Source organism: Trichosurus vulpecula, chromosome 7, assembly GCF_011100635.1.
Source record: "Trichosurus vulpecula isolate mTriVul1 chromosome 7, mTriVul1.pri, whole genome shotgun sequence".
Taxonomy (NCBI): domain Eukaryota; kingdom Metazoa; phylum Chordata; class Mammalia; order Diprotodontia; family Phalangeridae; genus Trichosurus; species Trichosurus vulpecula.
The window spans coordinates 31,899,398-31,926,029 of NC_050579.1; the positions used below are offsets into that span (position 1 = coordinate 31,899,398).

At 43.3% G+C, this 26,632-nt stretch overlaps 1 protein-coding gene across 1 annotated transcript in view; it reads left to right on the forward strand.

Moving 5' to 3' along the window:
* SMG6 (SMG6 nonsense mediated mRNA decay factor) overlaps positions 1–26,632 on the forward strand; it is a 170,421-nt gene that overhangs the window by 95,623 nt on the left and 48,166 nt on the right. The window contains exon 13 of the mRNA XM_036768507.1: positions 2,100–2,301. Within this exon, the coding sequence (XP_036624402.1) occupies positions 2,100–2,301 (202 nt within the window). The remainder of the gene's footprint in view (positions 1–2,099; positions 2,302–26,632) is intronic.

A 26,632-nucleotide genomic window follows, 5' to 3' on the forward strand; every position in this document is an offset into this window, starting at 1 on the left:
TGTGTATTTGCCCATGCACAGTATAGAGGCCATTTACCTCTGCAGGACGTGTGTGTGGATCAGGGGCCATTGTGTGATTAATGGGGCTGTGTCCGGCCTGGCTCCCAGGACGCTCTTGAAAACAAGATGTTTCATTTCACTGCATTTTCCTAGTACAGTTATTCCAGTAAATAAACTAGCATTGGTCTTGTCCACCTGGAGCCACTCGGGATACTCCACACCCACACCCCCCACCCCCCTCAGATCCTGCCCAGCATGGTAAGGCTTGCAGCTTGTCCTTTCCATGCCCTTTGTCTCACCCTCGTCTGAGGGTCCAGAATTGCGATGTTGCTCAGGGTTGAGGCCCCCACACCAAGCAGAGGAGAGGTGGGGAGGGGTCTGAATACAACAGTGTCCCCAGGGAAATTCCAGGTTGTAGCTTGTGCTGGCTGTTCTCCTGTGCTCTGTACCATTCACTTCTTGGACTGAGCTGTGAAATTTTTGATGATGATGTTTTCGTTTTTTGGAGTAGCATTCCAGGGACAGTGGGTCTGCTCTTCAGTGCTTTTCCCAAGGAGATCTGAGTCTCTTAACCTTACCTGAGTCTGCTGCCAGCCTTAGTTTGGCTTTTAGAGTCACGCCTGGGGCAACCACGGCAAGCCGCTACCTAGGCAGTGGCCTCTAGCATAGGCCATTGTGTTGCTGTTTGTCCTTAATTCTCGAAGACAACCATGACATCAGGGAGGTGACGCCATGATATGCAAGTGAATCGGCTTTAAGTGAGGGAGGGCTGTGCAGAGTCATTAGCTTTGCTCTCTCCTCCAATGGCAAGATATAGATCAGGACAACTGGACATGGCCCCCAGAAGCTCAAGGATTCAATGGGCGAAAGTGAATGAGCCTCCTCTCATCACTTGCCCTGAAGCTTGAACTGGGAACGGCCAGACAATTCACAATTATTCATAAGAATTATACTGAAATGATAAGATTTAACGTTTGCGATAAGATTTTATAGCTTTCTAAATGCTGAATACATTATCTCATTTAATCCTTAAAGACTATTCAGGTAAGCCGGTAGTTTTTATAATTATCTCTCAAGAACTAAGGATCAGAGAGGTTTTGTGATTTGCCAAAGTCATAGTGACAGATCTAACAGTTTAGGAAGGGAGGGAGAGAAGGAAAGACACAAGCATTTATGAAGCACCTACTGTGTGCCAGGCATACTGTGCCAAGTGCTTTTTACAAATATTAATTATGTCATTTGATCCTCACAAAAACCATGGGAAGTGGGTGCTGTTATTATCTCCATCTTACAGTTGAAGAAACTGAGGCAAACAGCTTTAGTGACTTGACCAGGATCACATTGCTAGGAAGTGTTTAAGGCCATTTGAACTTGGGTCTTTCTGACTCCAAGCTCAGTGCTTTGTGTGCTATGGTGCCCCCTAGCCACCTCAGGGAAGTGGGATAGACAGTCTGACATTGATGTAAATTGGTTTTTGGTTTTTTGCTGAAAATATGTAAAAGACCTTGCTTTGGAAGAGAGATGAGGCCTAGACATCTTTTCTAGGGATGATCTTGCTGGGCATTTCTATACCTTGGAAAGAGGGAAGAGATTGCAGAAATACAGAGGGTAAAGGACACATGTGACTCTTTACATTCTATGTCTGAGTCCTCCATGTCTGTCATGGGGGGTAGGGAGTTGGGGAGTAAGGCAGGCGCCATGGTGACGTGTCTGTGTGGCATGTGCTTGGCTGGGCCAGAGCTGGGGAATTGTGGGAGCTGCCTCAGGCACTGTGTCTCGAGTGTCTGAGTGAGTGTCCCAGGCTCGCTGTCTGCAGAGGCGACAGGGCCTACATGAGACAGCTGATCTTCTAAATTCCTTTTCCTCTCTGGTGGGGATTTTAAAGGCCCCTAACCAATTTTAGCTTTGAGTACATGGAAACACCCCCAGATTACAGCCATGGGCTCAGCTTGGGATCCTGGCTTGCCTTGCAAGGTTTCCTGGCAGATGCCCGTGCTAACAGAGGTTTGCAGAAGTCCCCTCCCTAGCTGTGGGTGCAAAGAATGCTCCAGTTCATCCCACCTCAGAGCCACTCATTCCTTTTCCCCTCTTTTTCACAGGGTCGCCATGGATGTGTGGGCGACACTAGCTGATTTTTGTAACATACTGACAGCAGTGAATCAGTCGGAGGTACCATTGTACAAGGACCCGGACGATGACCTCACCCTTCTTATCCTGGAAGAGGATCGGCTGCTCTCGGGCTTCGTCCCCCTGCTGGCTGCCCCCCAAGACCCCTGCTACGTGGAGAAAACCTCGGACAAGGTCAGCACGAGGCCAAACGTCCCCCCCACTCCCACCCCTCCCCTTAATTCTCCAGACTTTTTTTATTCTTGGGAAGTTTTCTGTGCAAACGGAACATGATTAAGTCATTGAGAAGGGTGTTAAGGGAAAATATCGACCTTTTAGCCGCTGACATCCAGCTCTGTGTCATGAAAAAAAACCCTCTCGACTTCCTTTGGTGTGTGTGTGTGCTTGCTGGCATGTTGTATATACGATCATTTCCTCACTTGTTTAAATAGTGCAGCTTGTGTTGGCAATGCTCTCACTCAGCTCCAAATGGTTTGCATCATGCTTAAAGCACCCTCCTCCCTCCACCTCCTCCCTCCTCCTAGCCACAAAGCTCAGCCCTAGGAAAGGAGCCAGGGTTTTCTTCCCTTCTCTAAAGAGGAGAGTGATAAATAGGTGACTAGAGAGAAGCAGACACCATGTGTTAACTTACAAAAGGCTTTTAGGAATATGAAGCATTCCCCACTGCCTGCTTTCTATTTTCCTTCCTTTCAGAATTACATTTTAACCTGAATTTTTTTCTTGTCTGTCTGTTTATAGAAAAACAAACCCCATTCCCTGTTGACACGGTGGGGACTGTGGGACTTGTGGCCTTGGTTCATCAGGGGAGTCCTTGGCCAGGTGGAGAGTGGGGCAGTGCTTCTGACTTCCTGTTCCCCACATAAGTTAATAGTCTGGAGAAGAGGCATCCTGATTTCTTGCCCCCTAGGAATAAAGAATTCTCCTCTATGGGGGCTGGATTTCCTATGTGAGCTGCAAGTTTTGCAAATTTGTCAGCAGTGTGTCTCCCAGGAGACAGACCTTTTAGCAGGAGCCTGTAAGTGGCTTCTTAGGAGAATACTTTCTGTACTTCAGAAATTCCTGGTGTGGTGAGGCAGAACTCTGATGTGTTGTGGCTACAGGAAGGGCGCATTAGGAAAATGTGCATTAAAGGCAAGGAAATTAAAAAAAAATAGAAGATAAAAACCAAAATTCCGGACTCCAAAGCTGCCTACGGGGGAGCCTATAATTCTTTGTTCAATGATGAGAACCCCAAATTAAAGAAAGTTTGAATTGAAGGATATTGGTGTAATGGAAAATGAGAGAAGGAAAGTTAATGGATAGCCATTTGGCCATCCAGAATCATGTTGAGTGTCAAGTTTAAAGGCCCCAGATGTGAATGTATTGGCCTCCATCCAATTAAAGATGAGACAAGCAAAATGTAGTCTACTGGTGGGAGATGGAATTGGGGAAATTTACCATGTGCCTTACAAGAGAAGAAGCCTGGGTTGGGGTTCCTCTTAAAGGTAATATATGCTGCCTTCTGCTTTCCTGAACCAGCTGCTCTCCCTGCTGTATCAGGGCATAGTGTGAAGGACTTTAATGTGACAAGATTGAAGGTATTTGACTAACATATGCACAAAGTTTAGAAAAAAGGTTGAATCAGAATAAAAATAGCATAATCATCACCTGGGTCAGTGAAAACCTGCATTGCTCTTTCTTGATCAGGAAGTGACCTTAACTGTGGAAGAAGATGCTTTTGAGGCATTGGTCATCATGCTCATTGTGTTTCTGAGCTGGGAGTTGGAGAAACTCTGACCAACCACAGCCTTTCTGTTCATACAAACCAAACATATGTTTCTTCAACAGCCTTCCCAGCTTCAGTGCCAATCAAGGGTCATAGCTGAGGTCCATACCCATAGCCTTGGTTCTGAATACCTTTGGAATTCAAAGGCTACACAGAAGGAAGAAAAAGCAGAAGAACAAAGAAGTGCATATAACTCCCCTTTGAAGGCCAAAATGGCAGAACAGAAAAACACCTGAGACAGAATTGAGGGGTGAGGGTGAAGATGGGAGAATACCTTTGTACCAGCACATGCATACATACATATATATATATATATATATTTTTTTTTTTAAAAACTAAATGTGCATGCACGCACGCGCGCGCGCGCGCACACACACACACACACACACACACACACACGCGCGCGCGCACACACAGGAACCTAAAGATGGAGGCCCTGAAGCAAATCTGTGAGAAGAGGGGGTGGGGGGAAGGATTTCAACAGAACCAACCAACACATTAATCATAGGATCACAGCTTTAGAGCTGAAAGAGAACCCCTCAAGAAACTGAGACCCAGAGAGGTTGAATGACTTGCCCAGGGTCACATAGGTAGGAAGCATTGGAGGCAGGATTTGAACCCAGGTCCTATGATCATGTCTGATAGTATGTGCAAACTTCTCATAATTCCCCACCTCTGGACAGAGGATAGGGAAGTGTGTTTTCTCCTCTCTAGGGCCATGCTTGGTCATTAAAATTATACTGTTCAATTTTGTTTTGTTCTTTCCATATACATTATTGTCATATGTGTACACACACACACACACACACACACACACACACACACACACACCCCTATATACATAGATAGATAGAGTTCCTGGTTCTGTTTGCTTTGCTTCGTATCAGTTCATAGAAACATTCCAGTGATTTTCTGACTTGTTCATATTCATTGTTTTTCAGTGGCTCGGTAGCATTCCATTACATTCACATACCACAGTTTGTTTAGTCTTTCTTCAATCAGTGAGCAGCAACTTTGCTTCCAGTTCTTTGTTATTGTTGCTGCTGTTAACCAAGAATTTCCTATATTTTCTTTTTTAAAATTATATTTTATTTTTTCAATTCTCAGAAATCCACCTTTTCACCCTCCTACCCTAATTGAGAATGAAAGAAAACCAAAATTGTTGCAAATATGTATAATCAATCAAAACAAATTTTCAAGTTTTCCTTGTCCAAAAAAAAAAAAATCTATCTCTGCACTTTTAATCCTTCACCTCCCTATTAGGAGGTAGGTAGTGTTTTTCATCATGGGTCTTCTGGAATTATAGTTGGTCATTATGCTGATAAGAGCTCCTGGTTCTTTCACAGTTGTTTCTTTTTACCATATTCTCGTCATTGTATAAATTTTCCTGCACTTTGCTTTGCATCAGTTCTCAGAAGTCTTCCAAGGTCTTTCTGAAACCATCCCCTTCATCATTTCTTACAGCACGATAGAATTCCATCACATTCATGGAACATAACTTTTCCAACCATTCTTTCCCACCTCAAAAAAAAGTTATAAATATTTTATATACCCTTAATTTATTAAAGTTTGTTTTGCTTAGGACTAACCTCTCCCTTACTTTACTCTCTTAATTGCCCTTATCTCATCTCCCCTTTTCCTTCTATTTCCCTAATGAGGAAATTGTATTTCTGTACCCAGATATCTGTGTGTGTGTATGTGTGTGTGTGTGTGTGTGTGTGTGTGAGAGAGAGAGAGAGAGTATTCTTTCATCCTCTGAACATTTCAGATGAGAGTGAGGATCAAGTTGCAGCCATTCCCCACTTCCTTGTTTGTATAAATGTCAACTCAGCCCTAATTAGGAGACAGTTTTCCCTAAGCTTCTTTTCCCTGCCTTCCTGATATATTCCTTTTCCCTTCTCTTTCTATTCTTTTCTTAAGATCATCACAACATAACCACTACGTCGATGACCCCTGATATTGATAGAGTTGTGAGAGGATACATGTATCATCTCCCAGTATAAGAATGTAAACAGTTTATCTTTGTTTAGTCCTTTATGATTGCTTGATCATGTTTACCTTTTTATGTTTCTCTTCACTTCTGTGTTTGAACTTTAAAGTTTCTATGCAGCTCTGGTCTTTTCATCAGGAATGCTTGGAATTCTTCTCTTTTATCCATTCTGTTTCATTCTGTTCTTTCCTCTGTAGAATTATACTCAATTTTGCTGGGTAAGTTATTCTTGGCTGTTAGCCCATATCCTTTGCCTTCTGGAACAAAATATTCCAAACTCTACACTCCCTTATAGTGATAGCTGCTAAATCATGTGTGATCCTGACTCTGGCTCCTCAGTTCTTGAATTCTTTCTTTCTGGCTGCTTGCAGAATTTTTCCTTTGACCTAACAGCTCTGGATTTGCGCTATAATTTTCCTGGGAATTTTCATTTTGGAATTTCTTTCAGGAGCTGACCAGGGGATTCTATTTCTATTTTTCCTCTTGTCTAAGAGGTCTGGACAGATTTCTTGAAATAGATTATCTAAGCTCTTTTTTTCATCATAATGTTTAGGTAGTCTGATAATTCTTAAAATTTTTTCTCCTTTTTTTTTTTTCTATTTTTTCAGTCTTTTGAGTTCGTTTTAGTATTTCTTATTGTCTCATGAAGTCAATGATTTTGGTCCATTCTAATCTTCAGGGAGTTTGTTGCTTGGGGAAGGTTTTGTACCTCTTATACCAAGCTGTTAATTCAGTTTCCAATTCTTTCTTCCATAGCTCTCCAATTTTTCTCCTCCAGCATTCTCATTTAACTTATAAAAACTTCTTATAAAAATTTCTTTTTTTAACCTCTTGTTTTGGCTCTTCCAGGAATTCTAGTTGAGTTTGTGCCCAAGTTGTGTTTTTCTTTGAGGCTTTGCCTATAGATGTTTTGTAGACTTTGTCTTCTCCTGGGGTTGTATCTTAAGTGTCCTTGTCACCAAAATAACTTTTTATGGTGGAATTCTTTTTTTTTGCTTGCTTGTCCTTCCAGCCTTCTTCCTGACTCTGGACTTGATGTTAGGGCTGGGTTCCATGGAGGGAAGCCTGGGCTGGTCTTATTGCAGCTTTCTGGGGATGTTGAGTGTTGTCTTATTCTAGACCATGAGGGACAGCTCAGGTTGGGAACATGCAAGTTTTCAGTGCTCCCAAAATGGTCTGATGGTCCAGGGCAGAGTCTAGTTGCTGCACCCCTGGTCTGAATTCTGCAAGTTCCTAACTTGGGTTTGGGTCTGATCAATATTAGATGCTGCTGGACTTATAACTCTCAACTAGCTGGAAAGCTGTGCTGATTCAGAGTGACAGAACCACAGTCTCCCTTTTGGCCTGAGGATCTTGCCCTGGTTATTCCTCTAAAGGCTTCAGATGGGGCCAGAATGAACTATGACCCTGGTCCACTCCTGGTTCCAAACCACACTGCTGCTGCTTTTTCCTGAACTTATTCTTCTCTTAGTGTATTGTGTGGGGTCTTCCCCTGCTCCTTACCCCCAAGTCTCCTTCTCAGCATGTCCTCAGTCTGGGACCTGGAACCAAATCATGAGCAACACAGACTCCACTTGGCAGATGTTCCCTTTGTGGGTCTGGGACCATTGCCTGCCCCAACGCATAGCCTTTCCTACCCTGTGGTGCTTTTTCATGTGCTCCTGGTCGTGCCTTATCTCTGTGGTCCACAGACTTCTTTCCTGGTGCTAACCTGGGGCTGGAAAAACACCTCACTGGGATCTTGCCTTGGATTCCCCTGGCAGGATTTGGCCTGGTGCATTTTCCAGGTCTGTTTGGAGGCATTTGAGAGGGAGGACTAGACTGTGCTGCTTCCTGCTGCTCTGCTGTCCTGCCTCCACCTCCTCCAGGTCCTATTTACCACAAAACATACACTGTGGATATTTGGTTGTATGGCCTTTCCATCTTGGACCTCCTTGCAGTATGGGCTTGGCAATAGGATTTCTGATTTAAAGGGTATGGGCATTTTGGTTACTTCATAAACCTCATTCCAAGTTACTTGTTAGAATTGTTAGACCAAAAAAAAATTATTAGACCAATTCAGTTTCCCCATGTAGTATATTGTTATGCCTGTCTTTTTGAAACCCCAAGACATTAGATGTCCCCATCTTTTCTCTCTTTGCCAGTTCGCTTTATGTGAGGTGAAAACTCAAAGAGTTGGTTTGAATACATTTCTCTTATTATAGAGATTTGAAACCATATTTCATCTAGTTGAGAACTCTTTTGTTCTATCCTTTGACTGTTATCCGTTGGGGAAGAGATCTTGGTCTTATGTATTTATGTTAATTTCCTATATATCTCGGCTGCCAGGCGCTTCTCACAGATACTTGATGCAAAAGCTTTTCTGTTTCATATCATTGAAGTGATTCATTTGATCTTCTTTGATCACCTGAATGTTTTTTTTTTCCAATGATTGTAGTTACAGAGGGTTCATAGACCCCAACCTCTAGGTCTTTTGGGTGCCAGCTTGCTGGCCCTTCCTAGACTTAAAGAACCAGATGAGAGGAACCAACCAACACATTCCTGGTAGTAGTGAGACAGGGGCTCCCCAGTCACATTGACTTTCTGACTATAAATGTTGGTGTGAGCGTTTTACTGAGAAAATTGGCATGTGCATTTAGTCTTCAGCAACTTTTGCTCTTTGAATTTGGAATTTAAGAAGAGACACAGAAGAGAAGGGTCCAGATTTTTAGGTTTTAGCATGCAGTGAAGGGAAATGAGAAATGGGAAATACCCTGGTCAGTGCTATCCAGTCTTTCTCCACACATGCCAAGGATTAGGCACTTAGATGATTTGCTTTGCTTCTAACCTTGTTATATTCATTCATAGAACAAATACCTAGAGAAGGAGCATTTACTGTATTCAGAGCACTATGAGGGTAACAAAGATTTAGGAAACGTGATTCCTGCCCTCAAAGAACATGCTGGGGAGACAAGTAGGAGACCCAGGAAAGCTAAATAGCGTGAAACAGTATATGATTATGTCTACAAATAGGAGATGTTCAGAATAAGCAGAGATCTTTCTGAGTTAAGAGTAGACAAAGATCTCATGGGTGTGGTCTGAGTCTCATGGGACAGGTGAAGAGAAAGGGTATCCTATGTTCAGGCTACAACGTAAACAAAGATGTAGAGAAGGGCAATCCACAAGACGTGTTTGTGAGATGAGTAGACCAGCCTGGGGAGAGTAAAGGGAATGTTAGGGTTAATGAAAGATAATATTGGAAAGGTCATTTTAGGCCATACTCTGAAGTTCTCTGAAGGCCAGTCTCGAGGAGCTTTTATTCTTGGGCATTAGGGTGTCATTAAGGGTTTTGAGCAGGAAAGTGATGGAGGAAGCAGTGTTTTTAGTGAAAAGAATACTAGCCAGGAGTCAGGAGGCTGGACTGGGTTCAAACTGGAACTATGTCACACTGTGACTCCCTGTATGATCTTAAATCAGTCACTTCCCTTTTAGGGACCCTGATTTCTCATCTGTAAGATTTGGGGATTGAAGGAGATAGTCTCTAAATGCCTGTGCACCTCAATCATTCTCTGATTTGTAATTCTTGAATGAAGGCAGTATTTGAGAAAAAGTGAATTTGACAGTGAAACACAGGATGAGTAAAAGACAGGAGATTATTGCCCTTACCAAAGCAAAAAGGGAGAAGAGACTGTGGTACAGTTTTGGAGAAATGGAGAAGAGAAGACCTTATTCCTTTTTTCATTGGTTTCTCTGTCAGTGTACAATTCACACAGTTCTTGGATGATTTTGGAACCCTGTTTTATCCTTACTCTCCAATTTCTGGAGTTCAATGTGTTTGAGATCTGGAGTAACATGGAGTTTGACTGCAGACCAGCATAGACATCTGAAAATACCCCCACTTAAGACAATCAGGGTGGCCCTAATAGTGCAAGTGCCACTGCAGCACCAAGCACCCAGGCTCAGCTGGCTACCCAAATCATTCTTATTCCTACTCTGTGTTTTGCTCACTACCACGTATAGACTGGTCTTATCCATGATGTTCCAGCCCTATGCACAGTACCTATCTTCTGTAAATAATGTGGTAGAAGAACCAATGTAGTCAATGTGGGATACATTCCAGTTCAGCCCCTGCATGAATAAGGTGTGTGCCTACCCTCTCTTCTGCTTCTGGGCCTTGTAATACCCCATTCTCTCTACTATTGACAAGACAGACAAACATTGGAGAGGAAACATTGGCATAGGACATGGCTATTTGTTATGGTAGGGGAAAGAGGAAGTCAGAGATTGCTAAGGCTACTGGCTTTTCAGTTTTTTCTTGATATCAGTGGTTATAAGACTGTTTCTAACTGATGCTACTAGAATGAATGGAAATTTTTTTTCTAAAGCAGGAAGAAATAGTGTTTCTGCTTTGTTTAATAGCCAGTGTGAACATATTTCCTACTGTACTGCTTGGCTAACAGTGAACTTCTTCCCACGATTCTTCTTCAGGCCTATTCCTCCCTTGTATTCAGTCATTTTTTTTCTGGGTCATTTGTTCTTTGCCCACTGGGGTACAAACCAACCTGTTCTGAGCTAAATGCGCAGAATTGAGTTATCTGCTTTTCCCTGTTTGTTTCTCTTGGTGACTCTTTGAACTCATGATACAGTTATGGTTAAATACTTAGAGGCATTGGGCAATGATCCACCTTAAAGAGGTATGGAACAATATAGCTATGAACTATTTTAAAAGGTTACGAGAAAACCCATGTCCTTTGGAAAGCCTTCTCCTAGGCTGTGGTGTTTTAAATAGCCACACTTCCCTTGTTCCCTCACCTTGATATCCTCCACCGTTCCCACTCCTCAAAAATTACAATCTCTTGTTTAATAAACATTTTTAATGTATATACTTTTTAAAAAATGATGAAAGCTCTTCTGTTTTATCTACTCCTTCCAGATGTTGAGCTATTTTTTTTTTTTTAGAATTTCTGTTATCTCTTTGCTTAGGACAGGTCTTTTGAGCTGAATTGATCATAGGATAGTAGATTTAGAGCAAGAAGTGACCATGGAGGCCATCTAGTACAATCCTCGCAGTTTTCAGAGGAGCAAAGCGAGGCCCGGGGAAGTTGGTCACACAGTAGGTAAGTGTCAGAGATGGGATCTGTGACTCCAGAACCTGTGACTCCAAAACCCATGTTCTTTCTTCTACCTGAGAGTCTATGAGAGGTGTTGCTGTCACTGATCTTAGCTGACAGGCTGAGATTTATTCAAACTAAATGCATGAAATTAGGTGGTACCTGTTCTCCCCTCCTCTGTCTCTTTTCATTTACCTGCTCAAAGTCTCCACCTCCCACATGTCAGGGGCTTTATAAATCACACTTCTATTTAACGGGACTACCTACTAAGCAGGGTTTCCCAACTCTGCCGTAATCTCCGATATTTCCTTCATTTGCATGGAAATCTCAGTTTCTCACTAGGAGCTTGGGACCTCTGATCTCGTTCCAGAAGGTAGATCTCTGAGAAAATCTACCTAAGAATGCAGAGGAAATGAGAATTGGAGAGTCTGCCTACTGAGGCACATACAGGAACTGTATTGTTCTGTCTATGCCATTCTTGGTGCAGAAATAAAGACAAACTTGAATAATGAGACGTTAATTGCTCATGATTGGGTCATGCCACTAAAATAAAAATGACAGTACTGTCTAAGATAATTCACTTATTTAGTGCCATACTAATCAAACTACCAAAAGATTACTTTGTAGAATTATAAAAAAAAATTATAACAGAATTCATCTAAAAGAACCAAAGGTCAGAAATCTCAAGGAATATTATGAAAAAAAGTAGAATGGAAGTTGGTCTAGTAATTCCAGATCTCAGACTAAACTACAAAGCAGTGTCATCAAAACTATTTAGTGGTGGTTAAACATGGAGAAGTTGATTAGTGAAACAAACTAAATCCATGATACACAGAAGCAAACGAACATAAGAGCTTAATATTCAGTAAACCCAAAGACCCCCAACAACTGGACCAGGGCCTCACTTTTTGACAGAAACTTCCGGGAAAGCTGCAAAACATTCTGGCAGAAATTAGAGTTAGAACAACATCACATAGTCTCTACCAGATAAGTTCCAAATGAATGCACGACTTAGATACATGGACAAATTAGAGGGACCAAGAGGGGGAATACTTATCACAGGTGTGGGTGAGGGAAGAGTTCATGACCAAGAAAAGGACAGGCAGGATTACAGAAGGTGAAAGAGATAATTTTGATTACATAAAATTGAAAAATATCAATCCAGTAGATTGATAAGGAAGTGTACTTCCTACTTACTGACAGAGGAGTGATGGACTCAGGGAAAGAATTTTATATATGTATATATATATATATTTTTTGACATGGCAAGTATCTGATTTGTTTTGTTTGGGTAATCTTAATTTTTACAAGAATTATATTTATTGGCGTCAGGGAAGAGGAGAGCTTATGAGGGAAGATGAGGACATGATAAGAAAGAAGGGAAAGGAAAAAGGAAAGGAAGTCATAGAAACATTGTTTACAATTCACACTAGACCTGAAGGAAGTTCAAAGGGAAAAACAGACCATCAGGAAAGCTTTGAAAATAACATATTAAATTTATTTAGTTTTTTTAAAAAAGCAAGATATATGTGATAGAGATTTAAATTTTTACATGGAATTATTTTTTTCTGTTCTAAAAATATGGAAATGGTCTTATTATGTTCATTAAATTAAGAATAAAACTCCTAATTAAAGAGGAAACAGCATAATTGAGGGAGGAAGTCATTGTAGCAAGTTGTACTGATAAAGGTCTGTCATTCAGTATATTTAAGGAACTGATTCAGAGATATGTGAATGAAAACCCATCCCCCATTGATAAATGAGCAAAAGATATTGAAGTTCTCAAGCTGTCAATAGTCATGTGAAAAATGTTCCAAATAACTTATGATTAGAGAAACACAAACTAAAGAAACCCTGAGATTTTACCTTTTGCCCATCAGATTGGCTAATATGACAAAAAAGAAAAATGACAATTGTTGGAGGGGCTAAGGAAAAACAGGCACACTAAATACAACATTGGTAGTGTTGCAAATTGGTCTAGCCATGAAAAGTATTTTGGAATTTTACTCAGACACTAAATAATGCATATTTTTTGATCTTTCAGTTCCCTTAATAGGCCTAGACTCCCCCCCCCACCAAAAAAAAATTAAAGACAGAGGGAAAGGTTCCATCCACATGAACAAAAATACTGCAGCTCTTTTTGTAATGGCAAATAACTGGAAACTTAAGATGTTCATCATTTGGGGAATGGATGGCATATGTCTGTAATGAAAGCTTAGTCCATCTTGAGAAATGATGAAAAGTACTGTGTCAGCAAACCTGCAGGACTTAAATGAATTGATACAGAATGAAATGAGCAGAACTTTGAGAATAACTTAAACATTATCAACATTATAAAGGAAAAACTATTTAAGAATTCTCATTAATACAGTAACCAACCACTATTCTGGAGGACCAGTGGCAAAACACCTGCTTCTTCCTTCCCTCAAGGTGCAGAAGGAGGCATACTCCCAGTGGTGGCCTTTGCTTAACTGCGAGTATTTGATATAAATGCTTTCTTTTCAGTCGAGGGAAGAAGGGAGGGATTGATAGGGTGACCATGATGGGGCTTGGGGTCAGACATTTTCAAAATGCACAGAAGCAGACAGAGGAAAGTCAGAAGGAAAGAGCCAAGCAGGATAGCTTGGAAAAGAACATGTTACATTTGTTGTGTATTTAGCAACGCAATTTATAGGTGGTACAAATGTGCAGCTGCCTATGTAATCAGTCCTTTTTTCTGTTCTGTTTTGTATGTGGACATGCTCGTCTTATTTATTGTTTAAGTAAAGAATCTTTAATTCTAAAAAATGGGAAAGGATGAGAGAACAAAACAGGAAATGAGAGATTGTGCATAAGAGAAACATGTCTAGATTTAATTACCTGCTCCCCCTTTCTCTGAGTTATTTAATATTGTTCTCTAGATCCCAGAATATTCTGGGTTCAAAGATTCCTGAATGCTTCATCTGAAAGTTCTCTACTATCTTTTCTGCAATAACAGAGTTTCTAGGGCATACTCTTTTGTGAAGCTTAGTGAGAACTTGGGTACCTCATCTCAATGTGCCCAGTATGAAGGTGGTCATGGCAAAGTTACTGCTGAGGTAAAATGATGAAGGTTGCTTGCCCTGGACTTAAGGGGTGTGTTTTGGAATGAGGTCTTCTGGGGGAAAGGAGGTCCTTGAGTGAAAATGTGAACCTCAGAAGGGTCACATATAATCTGTCTCTAATCCCACCCCCATATCACCATACTTCCTGATCTTTTCACACATGCCCTAGAGTGCCTGTGATGCTTATTTTCACCTTATTTCACCCGATTATAAAAAAGGTGGGAGGGCTCACAGAGTCTGATTTGCTGTGGGGCATGATCCCTTCTTACCCAAACCCCTGCAGAATGGTCCCAAATTATGGGGTCCTCAGATTTGTCCCCAAAATGCAACATTTGGAATGAAAATTGCATAGGCTTGATAGTAGCACAAAGGTGAATTGTCATGGAGAGTTTGTGTGATGCCTTGTGTCATTATGATTGGTGTAAGAGAATATAGATGTTGATCTGCCTGGGAATCATTTTAACTGCCTCTGTCCCACTAACTCTGGGGTCCCCAGACATAGTCATTCAGACTTCGCTAATAGCAAATGCTGACCAGGCAGAAGATCCTAGTGAGTGTTTTGGTGTTTTTCTCCCCCAACACATGCAAAACAACCTCTTAATTCCAGAGTGGTAACAGTGAAAAACGTGGTTTGCATATGTGCAGCAGAAAGCTTTGCTACAGGCTGGAGTTGTGCAATGAGGGGAGGTTGAGCAACTCAGCGCCTCAGCCTGAGCCTTCCATGCCGGGTTCTTGCACAATGAGGGGGCTCCGGAGCAGCCGGCACAGGGACTTTCCTTTTTCTTTCAGGAGTGACTCTTTAGAGCTCACTATGCTTCTTCACTGTACTCCTCTCTCTTCTTTTTCTTTCTTTTTTCCTTTTGCATTTTTGTTCTTAAATGGAGAAAGACAGTATCCAGACGTAGTCATTCATGGCCTGGCAACTCTCAGAGGGGCAGGCTCTTCTCCTCAGATGGGGGGAGGTAGTTTAGGGGTTTGTTCATCCAGCTTTGTTTTGTTTTGTTTTTGTAGAGCAGCTGTACCCGTGTGTGTAGAGTGACCAGTCTGCATTCCCTGAGCCCTGGGTCCTAATTGGCAAACTTATTAATGTGTGGGTTTTGTTTCCATGTGTTTGGGTTGGATTTTTGTTTGTTTGGGGTTTTCTTAAGTTTTCTTATGTTTTTATATTTAATAGTAACTAAGATGGTTGTGGAGATCAGTTGTTATCAACCTAAAAAGCTGTGAAAAACTTCTGGCCAAGAACATAGACAGCAGACTGAGCAGCTCTGTGTTGAAATGGACACCCTTCTCTCCCAGGAAATCAGATTCCCTTGTATCAGCTCTACTCTGCTCAGAAAGTCACTGAAGTGATAAGTGGGCTTCTCATTCTTTTGTCCCACTGGCATCTGCCCATCCCCTTCCTTGCAGTGCCCCTAGTTGGGTCCAGGCACCAGAGCAGCAAAAATTAAGTGTATGGATTTCATGGCTCTATGTGTGAGTGTTTGTGGGGCAGAGAAGCTTCTAATGGAAAACATTTGTGTCTTTCTGAAAACAGAGCGAGGCCTGGTTATAGTCTGTCTGCTCTGTCTGTCAGTCTGTTCCCCACCAGCACTAGTCATTGTTCTCCTGGGAGTCTCAGGCGTATTGTGGTTTCTTCTGCTCTTGCCAGAGTTTTTGTGTCACGGGTGGCCCCATGCTCAGTATGGAGTCAAGTTGTAAGGGTGGTGACTAGTAGCTATGAAGGCTCCCAAGTCAACAGAATGGCTTTTGAGCAGAGGGGGAGGAGGGAGAAGGGTTTCTAGGCTTGCCTTTGGGAACGACGTGTTTCGACACATAAGGACGCTTTAGTCTCTCCTTTTCTTGCTAATGCAGCACAAACCAGGAGCACAGAGGCTAGAAACAAAGACTCAGTGCTTCATTCAGCTTTTCGTTTCATTTTGCACTGTTCTGGGAGACTTCTACCTGGGTTCCCCAGCTCGTAGCTGACGGGCTCCTGTCTGTCGGCTCCTGCTTATTGGGGTTGTCGGGCTTCCTCTCCTGCAGGGCAGTGTCTCGTCATCTCTGAGGCTCCTGGAACTTGAGCCTCCTTCTTTCCCTTCAACCCTCTGAAATTTACATTTGTTCATCTTTTTTAGAAACAACCAGCGGCCAGAGTCAAGGTAATAGCCGAGAGTTCTCTGGGTCCCTGAGAAGGCACTGCACCAATGTGGTTTTCACATTTTCAGGTTTTTGGCTAGTGAATAAGATGGAGGAGAAACGCTCCTTCCCCTGATAACCATCCATTCAGATGCAGGGTCAGGATCGAGTGGATTGAAACCAGACGGTGGATGATTAATACTTTTGCTTATAGGGCTGGACACCACAGCTTCCTCCATTTAAATGAAAAGACCTTTTCTCTATACACGTACATGTGCAGGCATCTGTCCCCTTGGAAGGTGCAGGTTTTCCTAGGGGTGCTTTGGTGCTAGCCTTTTTTTCTTTTAAACCTTTTGGGAGCTTCCTCATAAGAAGGCATTGGTGTACCCCAATGATATTTCCAGGAGGACTTTGCTGTGGAGTTGAGACGTTTGTATGTAAACTTGAAGTGGGAGAGGGAATTGGTTAATTCTGCTAAGCTGGCTGCTAGCACAGTACCTGACACACAGTAAGCCCTTAATAAATGTTCGTTGCCTTGACAGCTCACCAAGTTCTGGCTCTAACATATGCCAGGGTCGCCTCTCCTCAGCCTGCCCCCAGGCCGTCCCCTGGACCAGTTCCCTAGTCGGGACCCTGGACCTCAGGGAGCAAAGGGGAAACTTCACTTGGCCGAATTGTAAACGGTGTCACTTTGTCTTTCAATGAGTAAGGTTTTTGAAGGTGACTGAATTATCTTTGTAAGGAGCAATGCTTAAAAGTGCCCATTATTACGATGAGTTCAGGAGCTTGGTTTGTGTGCCTTGAGCTCATCCTCAGGTGACGGCTGTGCTAGGGCCAAAGGCTGCTATGATACCACCTTTTGCAAGAGGCCTTTCTCATCCCCCAGCTTCCACAGCCTCCCTTCTCCTCTGGGTCTTTCTTGTATTTTTGGATGGTAGTGACCATGTTCTTTGCCATTCAGTGCTTAGCACAGTCCTGGAATACAGTAAGTGTTAAAGAAATGCTTCTTGACCAGACTCATGACCTACTCCGGCTTTCACAGGCAGTTTATAGAAGATGGCCAACCTTGGCCTTCCCCTTCATTTCAGCACTAGTCTGTTTTTCCCCAGCTCAGACCAGAGTCTCAGTCTGATATCTTGGATGGCAGGTCTGGGTTCTGTGCTTGGCCCTGCTTCACTGAAGCAGTGTTACCTGTGACTGCTCCCAGCTCCTTTCTCGCTGATGCCCAAACTCTTCCTCCAGGGCTACCATCCTTCAGACACTAACCTTTAAGCAATGCAGCCTTGGAGAACAAGGAGCAGCGTGTAGAAATGCTGAGAACTCATCGGTTGGGTAGTCTTAGTGGACCACAAACAGGTTTCAAGCTGAGTCAGCAGAAAGTTTGGGGTTCACTCTGGTCAAAGCTGTTTATCTTTTTTTTTTAATTCTTTTTCGGGGAGTAAATGGAAAAAGAAGCAGCGCATATAGGGCTGTTTGAACTGTTTCCCCTTCTCTTTCCCTTAGCAATCTATTCTATGTATTCTGCTCCCCCTTTTGTGGGCGTTTTGACTTTGGCCCTCCCTAAGAACTCCCAGAACCTGGTTCTCCAGTTCGAAGCCTAGGGAGACAAAAAAGGCTTCCTACCTTAACTTTAATCCACATGCAAAAAGGATTTGAAAAGTAATCAATCCAAACCCCCAAAGTAGTAGAGGCCAAGAAGTTACCCTCTTTGAAGAGTTCTTTTCATCTCTGGCTGGATTGCTCTCCAAACAAGCATTGGCAGAGCCCAGCAAGAGCCCTGTCACACAGGGCCCCTGGCATGAGAAGCAGCTTGGCAGCCAGAGGCCCCACCCCCATGCCCCCGGCAATGGAATTCAAAAATGTTTGGCTCTGAGGACATGAATTAAAATGTGCGTGTAATATTTATTTATTAAATGACCCCTTTCATGTTGTATGGAATTCCTTCCTCAAGGTGGCCTGGTTAAGGCATGGAGAGGAAAATGCATCCTGCTCCATTGGGAAATTGGTTTTAAAAAAAATGTAACATGTGGAACCTTGTCATTTTTAAACTACTGAGCCTATTTGAAATTTATTTTTCTTGAGCTCCTTATGCATTGCTTTTCTAGACACAGCAGTTTTCTCTGGCATCATTGGCACTATTTGCTTATGATGGAAGGAAGGATCACTTGGGGTCTGGAGATCTCTCCATCTGTCTTGGCTTGTGCAGGGAGATCCAGGACTCTGACTTCTGACCCCAGTAAGGTTGATGTGTTTAGAGAGGACTTTCTGACCTTCTACTTCATACCAGTTTTTTCAATGACCTTAATGAAATAAAACCACATCTTGGGCATTAAAGTTCCTTTTTTTTGTTGTTCATAAAGGTACAGCTAACTCAGCCCAACATTCTTACTTTACCAAGAGCAAGTAAATCCAGTGGAAGATAAAGCTGTAACATGGAATAATAGTTCAGTCCTTAAAAACAGAAGGAGGGAGGTTAAAGAAAAGTTCTGCAATAAATCTGCAAGTGTGGAATCTGGGGGAAATGATCCCATCTGGAAAACTCTAGCAGTGGTACCATGGCCGCTTTGAGGAGCAACACAGATCTCAGTGAAGAGAAAACCCTGCAGTCTTGGAAGATGACAAGCTCCGTAATTGATGTCCATTTCAGCTGGTGTAGTGCCAGCTTTCGTTGGCCCTCATCCAGCGTTCCTGTAATTTGGGAGCCAGGTGTGAAGCATTTCTGTTCTGTCTTGTTCCCCAGCACTTACAGAAGCCTCATGGATCTCACTGGAGGCAGCGGGAGCCCTGTAGGAAACAGATGTACAGGTAGAGGTGGAAGGAAGTGTCACACACAGCTGGGTTGAGGATATTAAAAAAAAAATCCTCTCCCTATTCTCCAGTGAGGTCTGGGTTTGGGGGTGATGGTAAAGGCATTTCCCAACATGAGGTGTGACTACAATGTACTCTAAGGAGACTGGTTTTCCTATGTGACTTGTGCAATCAGCCTCATTGCCTTATGGTTAAACCTCATGTGGTCAAGTGGCCCTTCTCTAGTTGCCCTCGTCTGCCACTGGGCAGAGGGAGGGCCACGGTAGAGTATTGCCATGGGGCAGAGTGTAGTGGAGGAATGGGGTAGAGTCCAAAGAACAGTGGATTTGTGAGGGGAGAAACTGGGTTTGAATCTTGGCTCTGCTTTTTATGGCCTCAGTGACCCGAGACAAGCCACTTAACTTTTCTAGGTCTTCGTTTCCTCATCATTAAAATAAATGGGTTGTACTGGGTGAATTCTAAGGTCCCTTCCAGTGCTTAACCCTGCGATCTTAGGTAGCCAGTGGATATCTCTGACATAGTTGGGGCCGTCCATCTGAGGTGCTGGCTCTGACCAGTCACTGCTGCATTGTTTCTCATGGGCTGGAGGATCATAGCTCTCTGCTTCTTACGACCTTTGTGATTTTGTTCTTTTTTTTTCTTTTTTGGAGGGGGGAAGACAGGGCAATTGGGGTTAAGTGACTCTCCCAAGGTCACACAGCTAGTAAGTGTGTCAAGTGTCTGAGGCTGGATTTGAACTTAGGTCCTCCTGGCCCCAGGGCTGGTGCTCTACTTACTGCTCCATCTCGCTGCCCCCTTTGTGATTTTGTGACTAAGTCTCTTCCCCTGTTGAGATCTCAGTTTCCTCCTCTGTAAAATAAGGGCTTTGGACTTGGTTATGGTCTCTAAAAGATCCTTCCTGCTCTCAGTCCTGTAGTGCACTACTGATTCAGTGCTTAGAGATCAGCTGCCACCAGCCAGGAAGGAAACCCTTTGCTGGCTGACCATAACCTAGTGATTCCTGGCACAGAGAAGAGTATAAATGCCAACTTGTTTGTCCTCTTTGTCAAACACCAAATGAAATAGGTCTCCCATGACTCTTATACACTACATAAATTTCCCCATAGAGAGATTCCATAGGTAGAACTAAATGAACTATACTGTTAGTCTTCTAAAGTTTTATTCTTTTGAACCCAGGACTATAGTCAGTGCTTTGCCACTGACTCAGTATGAGACCAAGGGCAAAACTTCAGCTGCTCAGGGCTAGGAGTCCTTTCCTGTCAACTCTGTATCCTGGAGGGCACATCCTGTCAACTGACAAATACAGGAACCTCTTGTCATCCTGACTATCAAAGTCTGAACCCCCTGAAGACAAAACTGGGGAAAATCCCCTTACCCTGTGAACCAGACCCTGGTGCCAAAGGCTTCTGCCCCTCAGCCCCCTCGCCCCCTTGACTTTGCTGTCTCAGTGCTGACTGGGATGACACTACAGCCGTTCATGAGGTGGCTCCTTGTGTGGTGAGCGAGGGCCAAGGGATGGCCCTTTTTATCTTAATGGCATCCAGAAGCCCCTGTGCCAGATAGTTCAAGAAATCAGGGAAAAGAAAAAGGGGCTGAGACTGAATGTTCTTCTGTAATGAAAGGGTTATTCTCTTAGGCATACTTTATTAAGACGTTTTCAAAGTTGAGCCTGTCCGATGTTTGCTTATGATTTGCACAAAGCAAACGAATGTGGAAGTGCTGTCCCACAGACTGGCAGAGGAGGGTGCTGTGCTGAGCCTTTCTGCTGCTCCTGTGGCCTTACTCCTCGAATTCCCTGGATGCCAGTGGCCTCCCACCTGTAGGCTTACTGTGCTCAGAGCCTAGCAGCTGATTGTGGCTGAAATTTTCTTGGAATTGAATATCTCAAGCTCCTCTCATTTGTCTGTCATCTTGGACCCTAACCCCAGCTCTCCCTATGAGACTCCTGACAAGTCATATCGCCTCTCTCAGGTTCAGTTTGCCCACATATTGATGTGGGATTGCCCTTCAGTAGGAAGGATGCCGAATGTGGACCAGGGTTTGAACGAACTGTGACTTTGAGAAATTCACGTGAATATCTAGGCCTCAGTTTCCTCACTTGTAAAATGAAGGGCCTGGACTAGATGGTCTTCAAAGGCCCTTGTGCCTCTGGGAGTCTGAGAAGCTATGATCTCCACAGTTCAGAGAATACCTAGACCATAAACTACTGTATGTGAAATGTAGGCGACCAAGCTTTGACAAGTCTTAAGAGCTGTGTATGTAATGTAAGATAATGTTTTTGTTAGATTGGGCCATTGGTGCAGCTGTTCCAGAAAATGCTCCTGAAATTTTACAGGGAGCATCTAAAGATGCCAACAGATTATCCTTCCATCTGAAGGGAAGACTTTTTCCTTCAGTGAGAGTAAGGGGACTAAGAGGGAGAAATGGAAGGGACTGCCTCCCCTCTCGGCCACCTCTGCGTTCCCAATACTGGCTCCATCTCCCTTGACTTCTGGAATGCTAGAAGGTCCTAGGGTTCAGCCTCTTCAGCAGCCTGTATGGAGTAAAAAGGCAGGTAAACTGGCCACGTGGTGGGATTCTCCTTGTCCCCCCCAACAAGTATTCCTGCTGTAATAACCTGTCTTGTGCCAGAATGATCCCAGATGTCAGCTATGGGTCAGCACAGCGCCACATGTGTACAGTCTCTTCAGAAGTGTCTGAGGTGAGGTGCCCAACTCAGCCACAGGGCACTTCTGTGGTGCCATTGACTGCCACAAGCAGCACATTGGTCTGAGATTTTTTTAGCTTTCAATTCAGTCCCCTTTCTAGAGCAAAGGAAAAGAATCTTGAGAATAAGGGGCTGTAGTTCATGTAAACATGCACTGTTCATTGGAAGAGGATTTAGGCATCAGCCATGTCATTAAGTGAAGGAAGAATTAGGTCATTGCTAGGGCAGGCAGAGAGCATGCTGGCCCAGAATCTGGAGCCTTTCCTCAGATTGTGCCCCTGGAGCTCTCCAGTTACCAAGCCTGTCCCATGACTGAGCTCCAAATGGGCCAGCAGGGTTGGCTTTTCCTTCCCATGGCTGCTGCTCCTGGTCTGTGGGCCATGCATTTCCTGTGGGGGGGGGTGGGGGGGGTGCAGATGGGCAGGAGTCACTCTCTCCCGAGTGCAGGCTGTGGGTTTTGTTTATGGGGCTGTAGCAGAAGCCTGTCTTTGTGATGTCCCCTGAGTACTCAGTGGCCACGCTGTCTCCAGCACATGTATACTGTCATCATGTACAGAACTGGTCACAAGGTACTTGACCTGGAAATTCAGGCCCTCTGGCTGAAGGAATCACCCAGCTTTTTCTTTGCTTTCTGAGTTCTGTGGCTTTGGTTACGATAAGGGAGTTAATCTCTAGAGACCCGTAAAGATCCTCTTGCCCTGCTTGTCTCCTTCCTGTGCTCTGTTCTCACCAGCCTCACCTCTACTTGGGGTCTGATTCAAGAGCCTAGGATACAGATAAGGCCCCTCTGATTCTTCAGGACACAGGACTCCTTATCTCAAGGATAAGTTAAAGACACACAGTTTTAGAGCTAGAAAAAGAGAGAAGCAGCGTTCTATCCACCCAGGGCCAGAGAAGTTAGATGACTTCTTCAAAACTCACAGAGCTAATTAGGGGCAACCTAGGTCCTCTTCCTCTTCATCTCATTGTCCCACATTCCCTCATGAGGGCTTCCCCAGTGACTGCTTTAAGCTTGACTTGGCTGTCACTCAGAGGGGAGGACTGGAGCAAGCTCCCTTGCCTGCCCCTCATGCCACGGGCTCCTGCTCTGCCTCCCCGCAGTTGAGCTGCTGGTCCTCCATGGCCACACTCTACATCTAGGAAACGTCGCCTTTTAGGGCTTACCAGCTTCACCTTTGTTTCCCCTTTTTAAAAATGTGAATGTGTTTTTGGCCTCTTAGACTTGAAACTGAGGAGAGGAGCTGGCTTGTTTCTGTTGCTGGCTCTGGGCCAGATGTCATAACTTCAGGCGGTGCCACGCTACACATCTCCAGCAGTTTGAAATGGAGAGACAGAGGGAAAGATAAGATCAGCAGCTTTAGGTGATGGCATTGTTTCAAATAAACCATGCATGACCCAAAGCTTCCACTTCAAATGGGGAATGAAATTGCTTCATCCTTTGACAGCTTGCTCCATGAAAGAAATTTATCTTCACTTAATTGCTTTAGATCCCAAGAGGCTACATACAGTAATTTCTAGGAGATAATTATATCAAATTAAAAAAATATGTGACTGTGAATGTGAATATTTGACTGAAATGGACAGGGGGGGAGGAGAGGAGAAGAGAAGTCCAGAGACCCTCACTAGACTTGCTTGTCAGTTTGTGATCCCGTTCTTAAGACTCCCCCTTGGTCCTTAGACTCTCTCCAAGTCTGATGATCCAGATCAAACACTTCCAGGGCTCAGTTCAGGCTGTGACTTCTACGCAGATAGAGGCGGTGAATCATCTCACCTCTTCATGAAACTGGACAACATTTTGTTCCCATGCCCTCCATGGGTTAGACTAGATGGGGATAGACAGCCTGCTTTGCTTCTATCTGTATATCTCCATTCAGTCAAACTGGGCATGGTCACCTTGCTTTAAAGGTCATAGCCACTGGACATTGCTGCCTTTCAAGGGCGGCTCAGAACCAGCAAACTTGTGATTCTGTAAAATGGCTATTTAGTTGTTGAGTGTAAACTTCCTGTAGATGGGGCTGGATCCTGGGGCGTGAGTGTGTTTAATTCCTGGTCTTCATTTGCCTTAACTCCGTATTAAAGTGGTTCGAAGCTTCCAGTGTGTCCAGCCCTTACCTACCCATAACCCATGTTTTTTTTCATTTCTTAAATTCCTATCCAAGCATCTTCTAAACATGTTTTCACCATAGTAGTACAGCAATTCTTTTAAAGGACTGGAAATACCCAGTTCTGTGTCATATTCCTAATTCTTCTCTTCACCCCATTCAGTAATGTTATGAGGAGCGGCTAGGTGGCACAGTGGATAGAGCACTGGGCCTGGAGTCAGAAGGACCTGAGTTCAAATTTGACCTCAGACACTCACTGGCTTTGTGACCCTGGGCAAGTCACTTAAGCTCTATTGCTTCCAAAAAAATAAAATAACATTATGAATCTTGTACCTTGAAAATTCTCTTCTAGTGTCCTTGAGGCCTTTCTCAAATTCATGCTCCCAGGTACCTGCTACAGACTTGTGTATGCTCAATAAATGTTTCCTGACTCTAAGTAAGAGCCAGTCTAGCTCATCCAAACAGCATGACTTAGGTGTAGTTCTACCCCAGAGGCAGTTGGAAATGGGCAAAGTTCTTGATTTGTTCTGGCTTAAGTAAGTGTCTTGAAGTGCTACAGGAGAGTGAGACCACAGCAAGCATTATAACCCAGAATTCTCCTGGTAGGATGTACAGACCTCCTGTGTGACATAGGGACTTTTTGTTTCCTAAAACACTCTTGTTCAATAATGAGTGATTTTTCTCATCACCTCCTGCCTCTTTTCTCCCCTAAAAAGTCTGGTAGTTTTAACCAGAAAGCAAATTTGTATTTGAGAAAAATCAAGGTGGCCTGCCTCCAGTACAGCAAGTATGATAATGTTCTATTATTTCTCGAGTTCACATCAAGGTGCTTTTAAAGGAATTACATCAAATCTTGGATACTAGCACCTGAGTAGGAGTCAGAGGGATAATGAGGGTAAGAACAGAAGTTGGAAGGCCAGGTGGGGGTCACGGGGGGAATAGAGTTCATTCTGGCTACAAATTTAGGCCCTTGGGCTAAAACAAACCAAAAAACCCAGTGTTGAGTAAAATCATTATTTCTAATACCTTCATCTCTAGGGACTATTCCTGTGATTGCTGTAAACACAACTCTGAAGGAAGTAATGACCTAGGCAGATCTGGGTTGGACCTGCTGACAGCTCTCGGGTTTGTCCAGGCATTTGCAGCAGGCTAATAGACTAAGTACCTCTGTGTCCTCCATGGAAATGGTCTAAGCTGGCAGGAGGGTGCTCTGACCTCTTCATTGGAACTCAAGGTTCCTTCACTGCTGCTTCTCTCAGCCTGGACCAGAGAGACAAGTGCCCTGAGTAAATGAACTCTTTATTCACAGACCTGTCCTCTGCATACCCAATCTGTTGACTTTTCAGTTATTGTATCAGTTGGTTTCTTGGTCAGGGATCATTCTTCAGGCCAGTTCTTCAATGGCCTTCTCCTCTCCTGTTTCAGTACTTTGGTTCAACTAAAGCAGAATGAGCTCTGCACTTCCTTCTGAGATTGGTGATTGTTTTTACCTGCACAAAAGTTCTAGGCTTCCATCTTTGACATAGACTTAGCAGGGAAAGAGATGGGTAAGCTGCCGGTGCCCCCAGATCACTAAACTGGAAAGAGGGCTGACTAGTCATTTTATCTGATGTCATCTCTGACTCAGTGACTCTGATTTGCCTGAGGACAATGCTGCTATTCAAAGCATAAAGAGGTATGGACTTTGCCTGAAGGACTCCAATTGGATCCAGAGATTTGTGGAGTCCAACCAGGGAAAGTGTATTGCCTGGGGCCTTCTGTGCCATGTAAGTTGTGAGTTGTTTGTATCTTCTCCTCTGGCTAGAAGTAACCAAAGGCAGATGCTGTAGTTGGCATATCAAGACTGCCAACTAATCGGCATGGCATGAAAGGTTAGAAAAGAGCTAAAAAATGAATCAGTTGAGTAGAGGTGTTGGGTAGAACTGAGGAAACTTACATGGGTATAAGGAGATGAGAGCAGAACCTGCCCTCTTGGTGATGACAAGAAATTGATGAGAATTTTAGGGATTGGGGTGGTGAGTGAGAATTTGGGTTGAGTTGGATGTTTTAGGTTACGTAGCAGATGCCAAGTTGGGGATCTATTGAAATGAAAAGTAGGTAAGTGCAGAGTAGAAGACTGCATCCTACCTGCCAAAAGAGAATTAGATTAGTAATGTGTTTAACAGAGAGTTGTATCCTCAAAGTAGAATGCTTATTTTGAAAAATTCTTTTCACTGAGGAATTTTCTACCTTCAAAATCTTATCTTACATTCTCTTTTTTTTTTAATCCTTTTATTAGTCTTCACCTTTCTCCACACCCGCGTTTTCTCAGGACTTTTTTTAGAATTTAGATCAGCATCTTAGACCATACACCACATTAGGCTCAAACTGGATACTTAGTACCTGAATGTTAAATGTCATTCCACAACAAATTAGAAGACCAGATCGGGACTAGTAGGAGAATTGTGTCCAAACAAGGGAGAGATGCACTCGTAAAAGATAAAATAGATGAAATTGAAAAGCTTTGCCATAAGCACAGTTGTAGTTGGGTCCCAATTAGTGCAAATAACAAATCCTATAAAGTGGGTATGTGTATTTATGCAGCTGGTTTCAGCCCAATGGAAATAATATAGTGCAAATTCCATTAATGCAAATGGATTACTTACTCACACCAAAGGGGACCTAACTGTAGAGTGAGAAAGAAAACAGTCAGTTGGTGGGGAAATCTTTATATCAAATATCTCTAATGAGGGTCTGATATCTAAGACCAAAGACCATTCCCTAATGGATAGGTAATCAGAGGTTTTGAACAAAAAAGTATCAAAAGAAAAATTATAAAGTATTTTCATAGGAAAGTTTTCCAGTT